The 13,845-nt window shown below is 46.3% G+C and overlaps 1 protein-coding gene across 9 annotated transcripts in view; it reads right to left on the minus strand.

Annotated features, from left to right (window-relative positions):
• Positions 1-8,661: 8,661 nt before the first annotated feature.
• Positions 8,662-13,845, minus strand: part of GAPVD1 (GTPase activating protein and VPS9 domains 1) — a 30,577-nt gene continuing 25,393 nt past the window's right edge. For all 9 annotated transcript variants that reach the window (XM_088147016.1, XM_088147023.1, XM_088147022.1 and 6 more), the window contains 6 exons: positions 13,604-13,763; positions 12,836-13,023; positions 12,057-12,270; positions 11,468-11,540; positions 10,871-11,068; positions 8,662-9,855 (listed from right to left, as the gene is read on the minus strand). In XM_088147016.1, the coding sequence (XP_088003142.1) occupies positions 9,715-9,855; positions 10,871-11,068; positions 11,468-11,540; positions 12,057-12,270; positions 12,836-13,023; positions 13,604-13,763 (974 nt within the window). In that variant the 3' untranslated portion in view covers positions 8,662-9,714. The remainder of the gene's footprint in view (positions 9,856-10,870; positions 11,069-11,467; positions 11,541-12,056; positions 12,271-12,835; positions 13,024-13,603; positions 13,764-13,845) is intronic.

Raw genomic sequence — 13,845 nt, forward strand, 5'->3', positions numbered from 1 at the left:
CAAAAGCTAAACAGGCTCAGGATGGTTGAGTGTTGGTTGGGAGTTGGAGGTGGGACTGGAAAATAAAAAAAATCTAAGAAAATAGCCCCCCAAAAAAGCTAGAGAGGGGTATCCAGAAAGTTCCTGGGAGAAATTCAACTCAGAGACTTGACTTTAGTTACATGACAGAGCTGCTCAGGTTCCTACGACGTAGTGAAAATGGGTCGATTCCCTTTGCGGATCAGCACGTGGTCAGAACCCACCGTTCTCTTAGTGCTTTGGGCGAACCGTTAAGTCTTAATTCAGCTCACTGGGGCATCAGATGCAACGTAGATGGAGCCACTGGGTGGTGTTAACCCGCACTGTGCACGCTGTGAGCCCACATCCATTGTAGCGTCGTTCGCAGCATATAACGGTTCATATTTAGCACATGGCATAGGACGGTCTGGTGTTGTTTTTGCAACACCCCGTCATCTTTAGAATTCGCAGCCTTTGGAGCATTACACCTGCTCTTTATCTCAAGGACTACCTACTTCCTAATTACCAAATGTGCATGTTGTTTTGCTTTGGTGGCAAAACAAGAGGCCTCTTTTCAGATCTTTTTCAGCAGAGAGGACTTTAAACATAGCTCGCTTCTGCCATCTTGAGGCTCCTGTTCTCAACTCCCCGGGAGGAAGGGCTCTTCCAAAGTGAATTTCAAAGGAAGGATCCGTGCAGATGTTGGGGACCCAGGCTCTACTTTTCAACTCCTTGGACAAAATCTTTGCAGCATCGTTCCCTTCTAATAGCAAACTCAGCTTGTGAGCATCCACAGATGGTAATCAAAACGGGACAGCTGTGAAACAAGAGGTAGATTTGGGCTACCTGGAGATGTGCAGAAAGATTTTTCTTTTCTTTTTCTTTCCTTAAAAAAAAAAGGCACTTTTCTTCTCCGGAAAAGGTCCCAGGAAAGCTCCATCTTCATGGAATGTCACCTTCGTGAAAGGAAAAGCGACTACGTTTTCAGGGAAGGGGTTAAGGGGTTGAAGCCCCTACTGACTACAGTCTGGGTATGGGCACAGAGATGACCTTATGACCTTCCTTGTGACTTTCCCCAGCAGTTGGCATTCAAAGGTGGTCTGAACGTGGAGGCTTTGTTGATAACTGTTGCATTTCCAGCATGATTCAGGGGTGCCGAGCGGGGTTCCTTTCACCGTGCTGAAAGCTGGAGAGAGTTCTCCCACTCTTGCTGTCTTCTGCAGATCAAGGATCAACCATTGCAGTGTGACACCTATGCAGAGCCCACCGTTCATCTCCAATCTGCATAAATTGTCCGACTGATGAAGGCTATGGGGGTCGCCAAGCTGATTCCAAATGATTTGACCTGACTCAGTGATCCACCCAGCTCAGAAACTGGGTTTCGGTGCAAAGAGGAGATCAAAGCGCCTTCACACCAGATCTCTGAATCCAACTTTTGCACTGCCCTCACCTTTACCTTTCCAAACTCCAAACTGCAGGAAATCTACGGTTGCCTAGTTTCTTCCTTGATTCTTTTGGGGCGTTTGAGCCCCAACTCAAGGAACAGACACCCCTGGTGACGGCACCCGACCGTTGCACTTTCCTAACAGAGTTGTAGAAATACCAGGGTGTTGTATTTTTCTACCTCCTGGCCAAGCCCTCGTGGTCTCCCATCCGAGTCCTTTTTTTTTTTTAATATAATTTTATTGAAAGCTTTAAAAACAAGAGTAAACATCAACTCAAACTAAAATAGAATAAGGAAAAAAGAAGAAAAAGAAAGAAAGAAAGAAAGAAAGAAAGAAAGAAAGAAAGAAAGAAAGGAGAGAGAGAGAGAGGAAGGAAGGAAGGAAGGAAGGAAGGAAGGAAGGAAGGAAGGAAGGAAGGAAGGAAGGAAGGAAGGAAGGAAGGAAGGAGGGAAGGAAAGCTAAAATGTAAAGAAAAACAGAAGAGAAAGAAAAAAGATTTAAAGGGTTGTACGCCGCCCAGAGTCACTCTTTTGTGAGATGGGCGGCTACATAAATAGGATTGACATAATTAAAATAAAAAATGAAATAAAGAAGCCTGCTTAGCTTCTGAACCCAGGCAAAGTTTGGCTTGATGTTGGGTTCCTTCAGCTCTGCCCCTCCATGTTCCCGAATGACTGAGCCCTCCAAATAACAGCGGTATTCCAAAACTGGAATAAAGCTGATTTCATTATTCACTGGAAAGTTTGGGTTTTGTGCTTCCTTCCTTCCTTTTTTTCCCACAACAGATTTCCTCCAGTCACAAAATGAGATTATGATTGTAAATTAAAGTGTAATTAGGCTTTATGTTTTATATTCATTAACTCTTCCCTGTTAATGATGCAAAGGCTGGAGTTGGGGAGGGAGAAAGAATCCAGGCCTGATGGAACCGCATCCAGGAAATATAATTGTGATTTAGATAATGGCCGGAATGTATTGTTCCTTGCACATAATTAAACGAATGCTCCCATTTAAACTTGGAAACGGGGATGAATGTTGATTAACCCTGGCCCCGTGAATCTGAACGCAATTTGGATGAAGCGGCTACACAGCGGCTGGCGGGGAGAAACACACCCGGGAGACGAGGGGACCCGTTTCTGAGTCCACCTGGGCCGTGCAGGTGGGGCCATTTGGAGACGGGGAAGGGCGCTGATCTGAAATCCCACAGGTGGGAGGCAGAGAGGTGGCTTCAGAGTGGATCCCCGAGAAGATCTGATGCTCCTTTGCCTAAAACCCGAGGAAGCCTCACTCAAGCCAAGCTCACGGACGCACCCGTACGGTTTCTTGGCTGCCGCGTGGAAATGGTTCGATGTTGCCTTTTACGGGTTCTGTAACCGCCCAGCCTAGCCTACAAGGGAGGGGTTTCCTGGTGGTCTCCCATCCGCATACTAGCTGATTCCACCCCCGCTTAGCTTTTGGAGTCCAACCTGCTGTTTCTTTTCTGTTCCACTTTTCTCGCAGGCGAACTGTTCTAGACCGGGACCGCTTTTAAAAACGCAGAGAACCAAATGACGGCGGCAGCTGCTCCAAAGAGCAGGCCTGGCAAGTAACTGACCGGAGCACGGTCAGGATCTGTATTTCTTACCTTTATCCAAAATACAAACAGACAATGACAAGCTGCAGCAACCACGATTACCCAGCAGCGAAAGAAGCGAAAGGGGTTGAGAAACGTGTTTTTTTTTTCATGCAACCTTTCCATTCAATTTTTTTTTTTCCTTCCTAGCGTTTTTCCCGCAGGTGCAGGGTCTGCTTTTTTCAGATCAACCAAATGTTGATCTGTTGGTTGCGACAGGAATTGACCAACTGGCTTGTCACCCGAGCCTGATGTTGTGGGCTGAGAGGGAGGGACTGGCCCAAAGTCACCCAGACGGCTTTCATGCCTCAGGCGGGATTAGAACTCGCCGTCTCCTGGTTTCTAGCCTGGAGCCTTAACCAGTAGACCAGTGTTTCTCAACCTTGGCCCCTTTAAGATGGGTGGACTTCAACTCCCAGAATTCCCCAGCCAGCATGGCTGGCTAGGGAATTCTGGGAGTTGAAGTCCACCCATCTTAAAGGGGCCAAGGTTGAGAAACACTGCATTAGACCAAACTGTCTCTCTAAACCTTTTCATTCGATAACTCCTATTATTTTCAAACCACATTGCATCATCTCTTTTGGGGGGGGGGTAAGATAAATTTTAAAAAGAGCTACATTAGATTTTCAGATTTTTCCATACTCCTTTAGAAGACATTAGCTGTCATTTCTTTTACGAATACACTCAGTAAACATGGACAAGTTAGTAATAACATGATCCATTTTAGTTGCCTTTTACCCCTTTTAAATCGTTAACTATTTTTTCCCCATTAACATAATTGTCCATTCCTTCGAACACCAATCATCTAGATCAACTCAGCGGCAGCCACAAAAATGGCCCATTCAAGGCAATATTTTACATTTCGGTTGGCAAGGTGTTTCTCAGCCCACCACGCAGCTGACATTGAAATCCAGGATCTTCCTGATTTGTGGTGGGTCACCTTAAATGTTTCCTTGAAGAAAAGAGTCAGTTTCTCTCCAGAAAAATTATTCAACCCTTCTGAACATATGCGTTGCCCCTGTTTCTCATGCCTCCCTTTAAAAATGTAATGCTGATATAGTCTTGGTCTTTTAAGACACCAATACCCAGCATACTCCAAGCAGATCACATGAGATCTAAAGCCAAGTGTCAATCCTGAATCCTAGGAACTCAGCAATTCTGAAATCTAGCACCTTCCTATTATGAAGGAACACATCTCTTTGCAGAGGCTCAGAGGCTCTCTTGCGGGGACATGGCACAATTTTTGAAGAGTTGGTCCCACCAAACAGTTGCACAGGCCGGTTTGAGGTGGTGATGTTTAGCAACCTGGTGGCTTAAATTGCACACTCTCAGTCTTGGCTTTAGACAAAGCTTCTTGTAGTCTGATGAGCTCGGGGGGCCTAAATCCACCCCAGGATCAAGTCATCCTATCTGAAGTTCACCCAGTTTTCTTAGCCACGGGAAATGAGCCATTCGTGGCAATCCTTGTTATTAAACTAATGGGAATATTCGGCAGGGAGGGGGTGAAAAATGACCAAGCTCCCCCCACCTTGGTGGAGCCAACAGCCACGCCATCATGGTGGTTCCACCATCCTGGGGGAATGTGAGAATGAAGCGTTCCATTCATTTGTCTTTAGCCTGATCCTGCAGGGAGTTTGTGTGAACATTTGTCACCTGGGGCTTAACCATTTTCACACAAGCACCTCCATCGCTCCATGGAAATGTTTCAGAATGCGTGGTCCTAATCCATAAGAATCGTAAAAACGGCACAACGAAACAACAGTGGTTCGAAAGGTCGACAGTTTCAAGCTAAACCCAGAGCACACAAGCTGATTTCACGAAGAGGCAAACTTGGTGAGTAACAAATACGGATTGGCTTTAACTGGATGAAGGTCATTGGGACCTGGTTCTCTCTTTGATGGTGTCCAAACATCTTAGCTGGTTCCAGATGCCCACCAGTGAGGTACACTTTCTGTCTCCATATTTTCCACTTTTTGGAGGAAACTGCACTCCTTCAACTATCTCATTCTGGAAACTTACTTGAGCTTTTTATAAGTGTGTATTTTGTGGCTGATCCTGGGAAGAAATTCCCTGAAGGCTTGGAGGAGTAAGAGGGAGAAAAGACATGACCTAAACCTGAAGTTGAACTATCATATTTCCTCTTCCTTAATTTATTTTGCAGCTATCGCTATCTATCTGTCTGTCTGTCTATCCATACATCCATTCAATTATTGTATTGTGTTTTTATTCTGTTTGGTTTTATTGTATAGTGCCCAGTTCTAAATCAGGCAGTGCATAAATTGAATACATTACATTAAATCCATCCACCCTTCTCTTCTTTCTTTCTTTCTTTCTTTCTTTCTTTCTTTCTTTCTTTCTTTCTTTCTTTCTTTCTATCCATCCATCCATCCATCCATCCATCCATCCATCCATCCCTCTCTTCTGTCTGTCTGCCTGTCTGTCCATCCATCCATCCATCCATCCATCCATCCATCCATCCATCCATCCATCATCTCTCTCTGAAGGAGAGAAATCGAAGGAAGGAAGGAGGGAGGGAGGGAGGGAGGGAGGGAGGGAGGGAAAAGATGATAGAGGGCAAATATTTTTTGCAAGTTGATAGGATCGAGTGCTGCAGACCCAAAAGATGATTGCTTCTCTGGGTGAACTAGACCAATATTTGCCATGAAAAAAATGGTTGGGGAACTAGATTCGAGAGAATTCACAAGCACTTGATGGTTAATCTTCCCCAGTGCATATTTTCTCTGCATCCCCCCCCCCATAAAGACAAGAGGGTTGAGTACATCTTTGTCTGTTTTCTTCCTAAGCTTGTTGGTTTGAGAAACATCGCCCCTCCCCAAATTCACCCTTCCAGGTATATGATTTAATGAAAGGCACAATAAGAAGTGAGACAATTAGAATTTCTGCCTCATTATCATGGTAATCTTATCAGTGGGATAATGAGGTATTAATGGAGATTTAATGTGCCTCTCATAACACAATCCCTTGGAGAAAACTCATAAGGAAATTGCCGTAAATCCACTTAATGATAGAAAGGTCCCCCAACGCCATCTTCCAGGGGATGAAAAATGCGGGCAGTCGGCGATCAAGATTCAAGGTCATCTGGCAAGGAAGACCACATGGCAAGGGGAGCTCGGGCCCCGACGTTTTGCAAAAGGGCTTCCTGGTGGCCGGGAACGGTGTTCCCACACCCAGCCAAGGCAAAAGCCGCACAAAGCCCCATAGGGCTGTGTGAACCAGACCACTAGCATGCCACAGCAGGAACGTTAGGCGTAGGTCTTTTTCACGGGCGTGGGAAAAACTGCCGGGCTGAGCAGACCGAAGTCTGTTTATGGAGTTCAGCACACGCTCTGTTCCCAGGAGCCAAACGGTTGCCTCCCGCTTATCCCCTCTCATCCGGCTGTTGGCAGGTAGAGTGCTCTTAAATATGGCAGGTCTGCCGATTAGAGTAGCCTCCATGTCTGGGTTGAGCTCTGCTTTTTAGAAAGACCGCAAGTAAAGTTTGTTAGCAACCCCCCCCCCGCCCCCCCGCTGTTCTTTGCTTCAGAACTAGATCCAAGGAGACGCCTAGGGTGGGCTTTCTAGCTGATCTGATTTAGCCAGCTTTCTCAAGCAGCTTCCTCTTGCTTGCCAATATTTATTTATTTATTTAATTTATTTATATATCACATTGCTATAGCTGCTGGTCGGTCTCACGCAAGATCTTAGTCTGCGAGGCCATTCGTCTACCATCAACCCTCAAGGCAGACGTCCAAGACGTCGGAGGAAAGCTGATTTTAAAGGACGCAAATGTGCCATACTTTGGCTTCCCTACATGATAAATATTTCAAATCCACACCCGAAGTTAGGGTTCGTTTTCTAAGACGATGTCAGACCAAGTCTTCATTTCCAGTTCAAGCGCGTTTAGTGCCAAGAACGCCCAAGATCAGGAAGCCGGTCCATAATCAGTCTCTTTTTCCTTGCAGAAATTTAGCGAGCAAGTTTTCATCGTGCAGGAGCTTAGCGCGTGTTTTTTTCCCCTCCCGTATGTTTAACAAGCTTTTTTTCCTCTTTGCAAAAAATTTCAGTGACTCCCCCCCCCCCCTTTGCAGAACAACACCAAGAAAATACAGGAGTTTAGCAAATGGCATTGCAGAAAGTTCAGGTACCTTTCCTTTCCCTTCCTGGTGGAAAGTTAGCCCGTTGTTTTATCCATGCAGGAATGCACCAAGCTGGAGTATTTTATTTTGTGGAGCATTAGCTAGTGAAGTTTTTTTCCCTCCCACGAAGGGAATGAGAAAAGTGCTTAGCCGTGCAAAGAGGAGTTCAGTTAAATGATGAGGAAAGTTTCAGCTAATCAATTTTAGCCTATCCAGTTTCTCTTAAGAGACCCTGGAGACAAGCCTGGTAGGTGGGGGGGTGTCTGTGTGTGTGTATTTCTTTTATAGCAACCTTGGTCTTCAACAGGCACCAGTCGTTCACCATGTCCTTGTTTGAACTTTTTCTATTACCTCCTGCCCGTGTTTTCATTTGATTCCCTGCTGTTGCCAAGCTCGGGAAAAATGCAGGCCACTGGGATACAGTTTCAGAGGAGGGTGTCCTTGCAATAAATCCCTTCTAATATGGACTCCTTTAGATATAAAAAGTCATGGAACTAAACCAAGGGTCGTAAATTAAGAGCAGAAACTACACAGGATGTAGTAAGAGCCTAAGGCCACTAGGGGTCGCTCTAGGAACACCATAGGCTTTCCTCGATTAAGCAATTTCACTTTAAATCGAAAGTCACCCAGGACGGCTGAGCTTTTGGCACGTCTGCATCGCTGCAGGCCTCAACTTGCAATGCTTTACCTGTTGTAAAATTTAAAGGGACTTCTCTCTAAGCAGGCGTGATGGATTTACGCATCTTTACTTTCTCTGCCCCTTTTTCAGCCTTTACAAAGCCTCCACGGGTCCAGGTGTGGAAACTGCTTTTATCCTCCTCCTCTCCATTCTCACCTTGCTTTTTTGTCCTGTCTTTCAGGGTCGTAACGTGGTCCCTCAGCTAACTCGCATTTGATCCTGGCTTGCCAAGGCATTTTTGGCCGAAGAGCACAGGAAAAAAAGCTTTGAGTACGTATATTTTCAGTTGTGAAGGTTCTACACGATACGCCAGATGACCTGCGGGCAACCAGAAGCGGACATCAAGGAAGCCGCTACTTTTCGGGGGAAAAATGACTGCAAACCCATGGCTGGCTGTAGTCTAAACTATATAGCAGTTGCAAAAGATTGCTCCGAGCGTTTCTCTCTCTGTTTTATACAAAACCAGGGCCGAAAATTTATCCAACTTCCAAGTGAAATGGAGATTCAGAGCCTGCATGGATGCTGCATGCCACCAGCAACTCTGCAACTGTGCAAAGATGCAATTTCTTTAAGGAATTATTCACAGATGCTTCATGCAGACCCAGGCAGGTTCTGGATCCAGTAGAAATCTCTACGTTCCCACCAGAAGCCTGTCTGAGCGGGATCACGCCAAGGAAACCAGTGGCTTGTGTCTTATTAAATCGTTGTTTTATTAATCAAAAAGGAGTACTGGATAGTCGAAATAAAACCTACATATCCTCAGAAGCACCAGATCACTAAGGCTTCACCCAAACACCTGGTGTATGTTTTTAATATGAATAATCAAAATATATATTACAGTTTCTGGTTTCATAGGGAAAAAAATTCATTTGGGATTTGTACAGTATACACAGTATTTCAGAAGGAAAAACAAAGGTATCAAGACTTTTTTTTTTTTTATATTAGCACTTCTTTTCAAACAATCCCTTTTGTTTCTAACCTCCTCCCTTGTGCAACAGATACTAAATGCCCTGTCGAATTTTGTTTTGAAAAACAAAGATGTTAAACAAATGAGAGCAAAAAGCAACAACAAAAAAACCCTTGGGTAACTTCCAGTTTTAGTAACTTTTCACATTTTTAATAAATATGCAGGCTTTGGCCTTCCTCCCCCCCCCTCCAAAAACTTAGCTTTAAATTCAGTAGACGGTCATAGCATTTATCCAGAAAATGTGTCCAATGCCAACTGCTGGAGAAGCGGCGTTTGCAAGATCATCAATGGCAACGTTTCATTTACACTATTTGTTCATGATTAAAAAGTTTCCCCTTTGGTGTCTGCCTCCTGCAAACTTTTCTGCGCAGCTGGTGTCTTCCTCTCACCGCTCCCCCAAGAGTATTAGTGTAAATAAAGATGGTTGGGAAACATCTGTCTTCGCTCCCAGCCCAGTTTACAAATAAAAATGTTGTTGTTGTTGTTGTTGTTTTAATCTGAGAAAGTAAATATGTGAACCAGAATTATTCCAGGAAAATGAAAATGTCAGTAGAGATCCCTGGTGACAAAATTGCCCTGGAGATTCCAGGATTCCCTAGAATATGGTCCCTTTGGAATCTGAGTGGACACAGTGCTAGTTTCTAAACGAAAAGGCAGGGGGGTCTTTGTTTTTGATAGCAAAAGAGAAACACATCCAAGCCATTCTCCAAACCACCCTATTAGAATTAGTCTGATTAATACCGTATTTACACACACAAAACCGGACTTCTTTTTCATCACTGCATTGGCTTCTCTCTGGCCCAGGAGGGACCAGGAGAATACATTCTCTGAGGACCTTCTACACGGCACCGTGTTTCCTTGAGCAGGAAGGCCGGTTCCGGTCACTTGCGTTCGTCGATGGTCTTGATGAATTCCACTGCGGCTGTAAACTGCATCCACCAGTACGATTCTTCCCCAGTTAAAGAGTTGGCATAGAAGTTGCTGATGTACTGGACGGTGGACAAGAGGCAGGGAGGGTTGGCCTGGAGAGAGAATCAGGACAGGCACCATGGCTTAACCAGCGGGGGACATTTCCATCTAGACGTACAACTGTGTCAGGCCTAGCCCAAGGAACTCCAAGAGATAATGCCAGTTCAGTCCAGCTGTGTTTATTAGCTACAACCTCTAGCAAGAATCTTCCCAGACTGAAACCCCAGTTCCCAAAGTCCTCCAGCCACAACAGTGTGAATTCCTCAGGGAGGTGCCAGTCTCATCCTCTTGTTCCTCCCACGCGGTTCCGGTGAGCTAAGAAAATGTTTATCTCCCTGAGCTTGGCCTTCATAATTCCATTCCATCACAAACTGGCTTTCAGGAGCCAGGTGGGAAAAAGTGGGATGAGGATCAAGCCCTGTAGGAATGTGAGCCAAACCCAGATAGCTTCTATCTGAAAACATCTCCATGCTCAGAGAAAAAAAACCGCTAACCATCATTCCATTTGGGAGTGGACACCCCCAGGCCATGGACATTTTTCCTGCCCTTTCACTTGCAGCTTCCAGGACTTTGGAATCGTGACTTCCTGCTAACTTGCAGAGGGGGAAGGAAAGAAGGAAAGGAAGGAAGGAAGGCATAAGAGAGAAAAGATGGAAGACTGACTGAAAAAGATTCTGAGAGTGAATTAGAGGAGGGTGAGTGGGTGGGAAGAAGGAACACTGCATGGGCTTTGCGTACTTAAATGAACAAATGAGAAAAAATAAAGTCTACGCTTGCAATGGCAGAATATGCAGGACTCTTCCAGATGTGAAGCTTTTCTATGACGGTGTATCAAATAAACCAGCCCGTTAAAGAGAGCAATCTGAATCTTGCTATGCTGGTTTTGGGGGGGGGGGCGCAGATTCTACTTGCTTTCCCTTGCAGGAAGTTTTGCCATGAACATGGCTAACCCTGCTCACAGCTGGAGGTGGTACGGCCCTTCCTGCCACTTCCAAAACTACAGAGACAGCCATATTAATAGGCAGGGTCACTGCCTGAAGTTACCTCCGGAGGGGACCCTCCCCTCACCTTTATGAGGACAAAAACAAGCACTGGAACAAAATCGTCTGCCCCGGGAACCGAATCCTCATTTGCTAAGCTTAGCAGGTTCATGATGGTCGAGCACATCCTCAGCACACACTGCAGCTTGTCTCGGGGAGTCTTGTAGGCGCTGATGGTCCGGATTTCGGCCTGGGCCGATGGCCAGGGTGCTTCCCGCAGGTAGACCTGTGAGGAAAGGAGGTGGTTTGCTCTTTAGAGAAGCCATCCAAGTCAGCAGTTCTGGGGGTCCCTATGCAGGGACTTCAACTCCCAGCCTTCTCAGCATCAGCCATGCTGGTTGGGGAATTCTGGAAGTTGGAATCCCCACATCTGGAGGACACCCAGGCTGAGGAAGGTCTCAGATATAAACTCCAAACCACGCGTATCCACCTACATGTTCATCTTTCCCAACTAGATGTTCTCCAACTCTACTGGGTTACAATTTGCCGTTCTCCCCTTCTTTCCTGCTCCCCAATTGTTGGCTAGTTTGGCACAGGTAAGCACACAAGCCTGCCTCCGATTCTAGCATTCAGGCCCTTGCAATCAGAGGGAAGGGACCCAGCTCAGAACTTTGACTTTCGTTACCTCTGGTATCTGAAGGGCTTTATGGTTTGCTGTCACCACTTTGGACAATCTTTGGATGTGATCATGAAGAAGCCTACAAATGACAGAGCAGAGGGGAAGACAAGATGGGAAGATCCTGTCGATTCCAGTCTTAATCATTTTTCTTCATTAGTTCTACCCCCAACTCCCCAAACAAGGCTGTATTTTAAAATGTGATTAAAGCTTTACAGACCCTTTGAAGCCTTTAGACCCAACCAAATCTCCCCTCACAATAGAAAAAGCACGTACATTGAACACATGTGTGTGAAACGAGAATACAGATATAAACCACCAGCAAGCCACACTCTCGCTCACACTGATGTTGTTACCTAGCTGGACCATGAAATGTCTGCAAGAAAACCACCAAGCTCAGAGAACTCCAAGAACCCAACATTCAACTCTGAGCTGCATCTATTCTCTACTAGTGGATACAGAAGTCAGTCAGACCGAATATGTTCTCAACCACAAGCAAACTCAGGACAGCAGAAGATGGTGGTTTCAAAAACGACCTGCCATCATCTGTGTTAGTTGAGACCTGAGGGCCAAAAGGAGAGAAGCCAACCAAACTCACTGATCCCGCAGGATGTCTCCGTCCTGATTGGGGTAAAAGGCCAGCTTGAAGATGCGGTTCATGACGCTGCGTTCGATCACCAGCTGAGCGTCCTGGAGCTGTTCCTCACTAGCGTTCTGCCAGATGACATCCTGGGCCATTGCCCCATAGAGGAACTGGAGAAAATCTTCTACCTGTGCAGTTTTGTCGTCCGCTGCTGTCAGCTTCTGGAAATCTTTGGGCAGGGAGCAGGGGGAGGTTGAGGTGTTGGGGAGGAAGAGGAGGGGAAGATTCTCCCCACCCCAGAGCTCCTCAGCATCAGTCTTCCCCCAAGTTCCCAGTTCCTGGGTTGTCCTTCACGGGAAGTCTGAACTGGGGAATTCTTGCCGTAATACTTTTTCTTTGCATGTCCAGACACCCAAAGAAAGAGTAGCTTAGGGACACTTCCCTAGCAAAGGTGTTTGGGCTTAGTACACCCAAGATGCACAATACCATATGCCATGCCTTCCCTAGGACCTTCTATGACATCCAACATTTTGACCAACGGCAGGCCACCACAGCCGCTCACCCAAACGCTGCTAAGGTTTCATGAACAGAAGATAGAAGTCAATTTATTCAACATCTATCCTGCCCTTCCTCAAAGCTCCCTTCCTTTAGCCTTTCCAAAGAATAAACCTTGAGTTTCGAACTGAAGGGGGCAAGATGATTTCACCGGTCTCTTGGCGTAGTAAAGTTTTACCTCCTCGGTCCCCATCTAACTCCCTTCACTAGCTGTCAAACCCACCAGAGATGATCCTTACCCTGAATGAACTCTCTTATCTTGGACTCTTTGCTCTCCAGCAACAGGCGCACACACACCGTGGTGAAGTAGCGATTGGCCACCTCCTTGTCCCGCAGGACTCTCTGTAGCAGCCGCTCCAGGTGGGCCTGGGTGGTCTGGAGGCCCTGGCGACACCGTGTCAGGTAGGTGAAGTAGGGCGCCCGTTTCCTGAAGGAGGGAAGACAGCAGGCTTATCTTAGCAGCAGGGCCCACCCTTTACGTCTGGAGGTTTCCAAGGGAATTTTAATAGATGGATTCTGTCCTTGGAATACAAAAAGGGACTCTTTTATGTTTGGAATGGCACCAACCCGGAGAGAGAAGCAACCTAGGAACCAGAGATTAGCTGAATTGGCACTTTGAGCCAATTACAGAAGGAAAGACCGATTACTGCGGCAGCTGAGCCCGGACAGGTAAGGTAATACGACCTCTGTGCATTCCATTTTTATCTATTCGTTGCATGGAGTAGCTGCTGCTAAGGGTTTTTGAGGGAAGCTGGGTTTACAACACGGTCAGGTGTCTCTCTGAAGGACGGGCTCCGTGAACTCCATACAATCTGATGGGAAGCTCCCACAATGCACTGCTGCTCGTCACGCCTGTTAGGGCTAGGGGGTAACCAAAATCCGAAGGCTTGGCAGGAAGCAAGACCATGGTTAGTTAAGCTTCTGAGAGGCACTTTTCTGTGGGAGTGGCAAACCGGTGACTCTTCTCCGTGCCCCAAAGGTCATTCCGAAACCAGAGACAGATTTACCTGTAATCCTCAGCAATTGAGGCCAGCAACTTCCGGCAGGTCCTGTTGTCAAAGCGCCCTACGCAACGCATCGTCTCCTGAAGTTGGGCCATCAGGTTCTTGTCCTGGAGGTTGATGGCTTCGGCCAGCTGAACTTTTAGGAAGCAGACGATTTCGTTGTCTGATCGAGAAGGGGAAGAAGCAAGAGAAGAGAAAGTGGGGGAAGAGGATGCGTAAAACAGCCACGCGGCCTCTTCAGGAGA

Source organism: Python bivittatus, unplaced genomic scaffold, assembly GCF_059951505.1.
Source record: "Python bivittatus isolate LINGU-HERP-01145 unplaced genomic scaffold, Pbiv_v1 ctg000160_np1212, whole genome shotgun sequence".
Classification (NCBI taxonomy): domain Eukaryota; kingdom Metazoa; phylum Chordata; class Lepidosauria; order Squamata; family Pythonidae; genus Python; species Python bivittatus.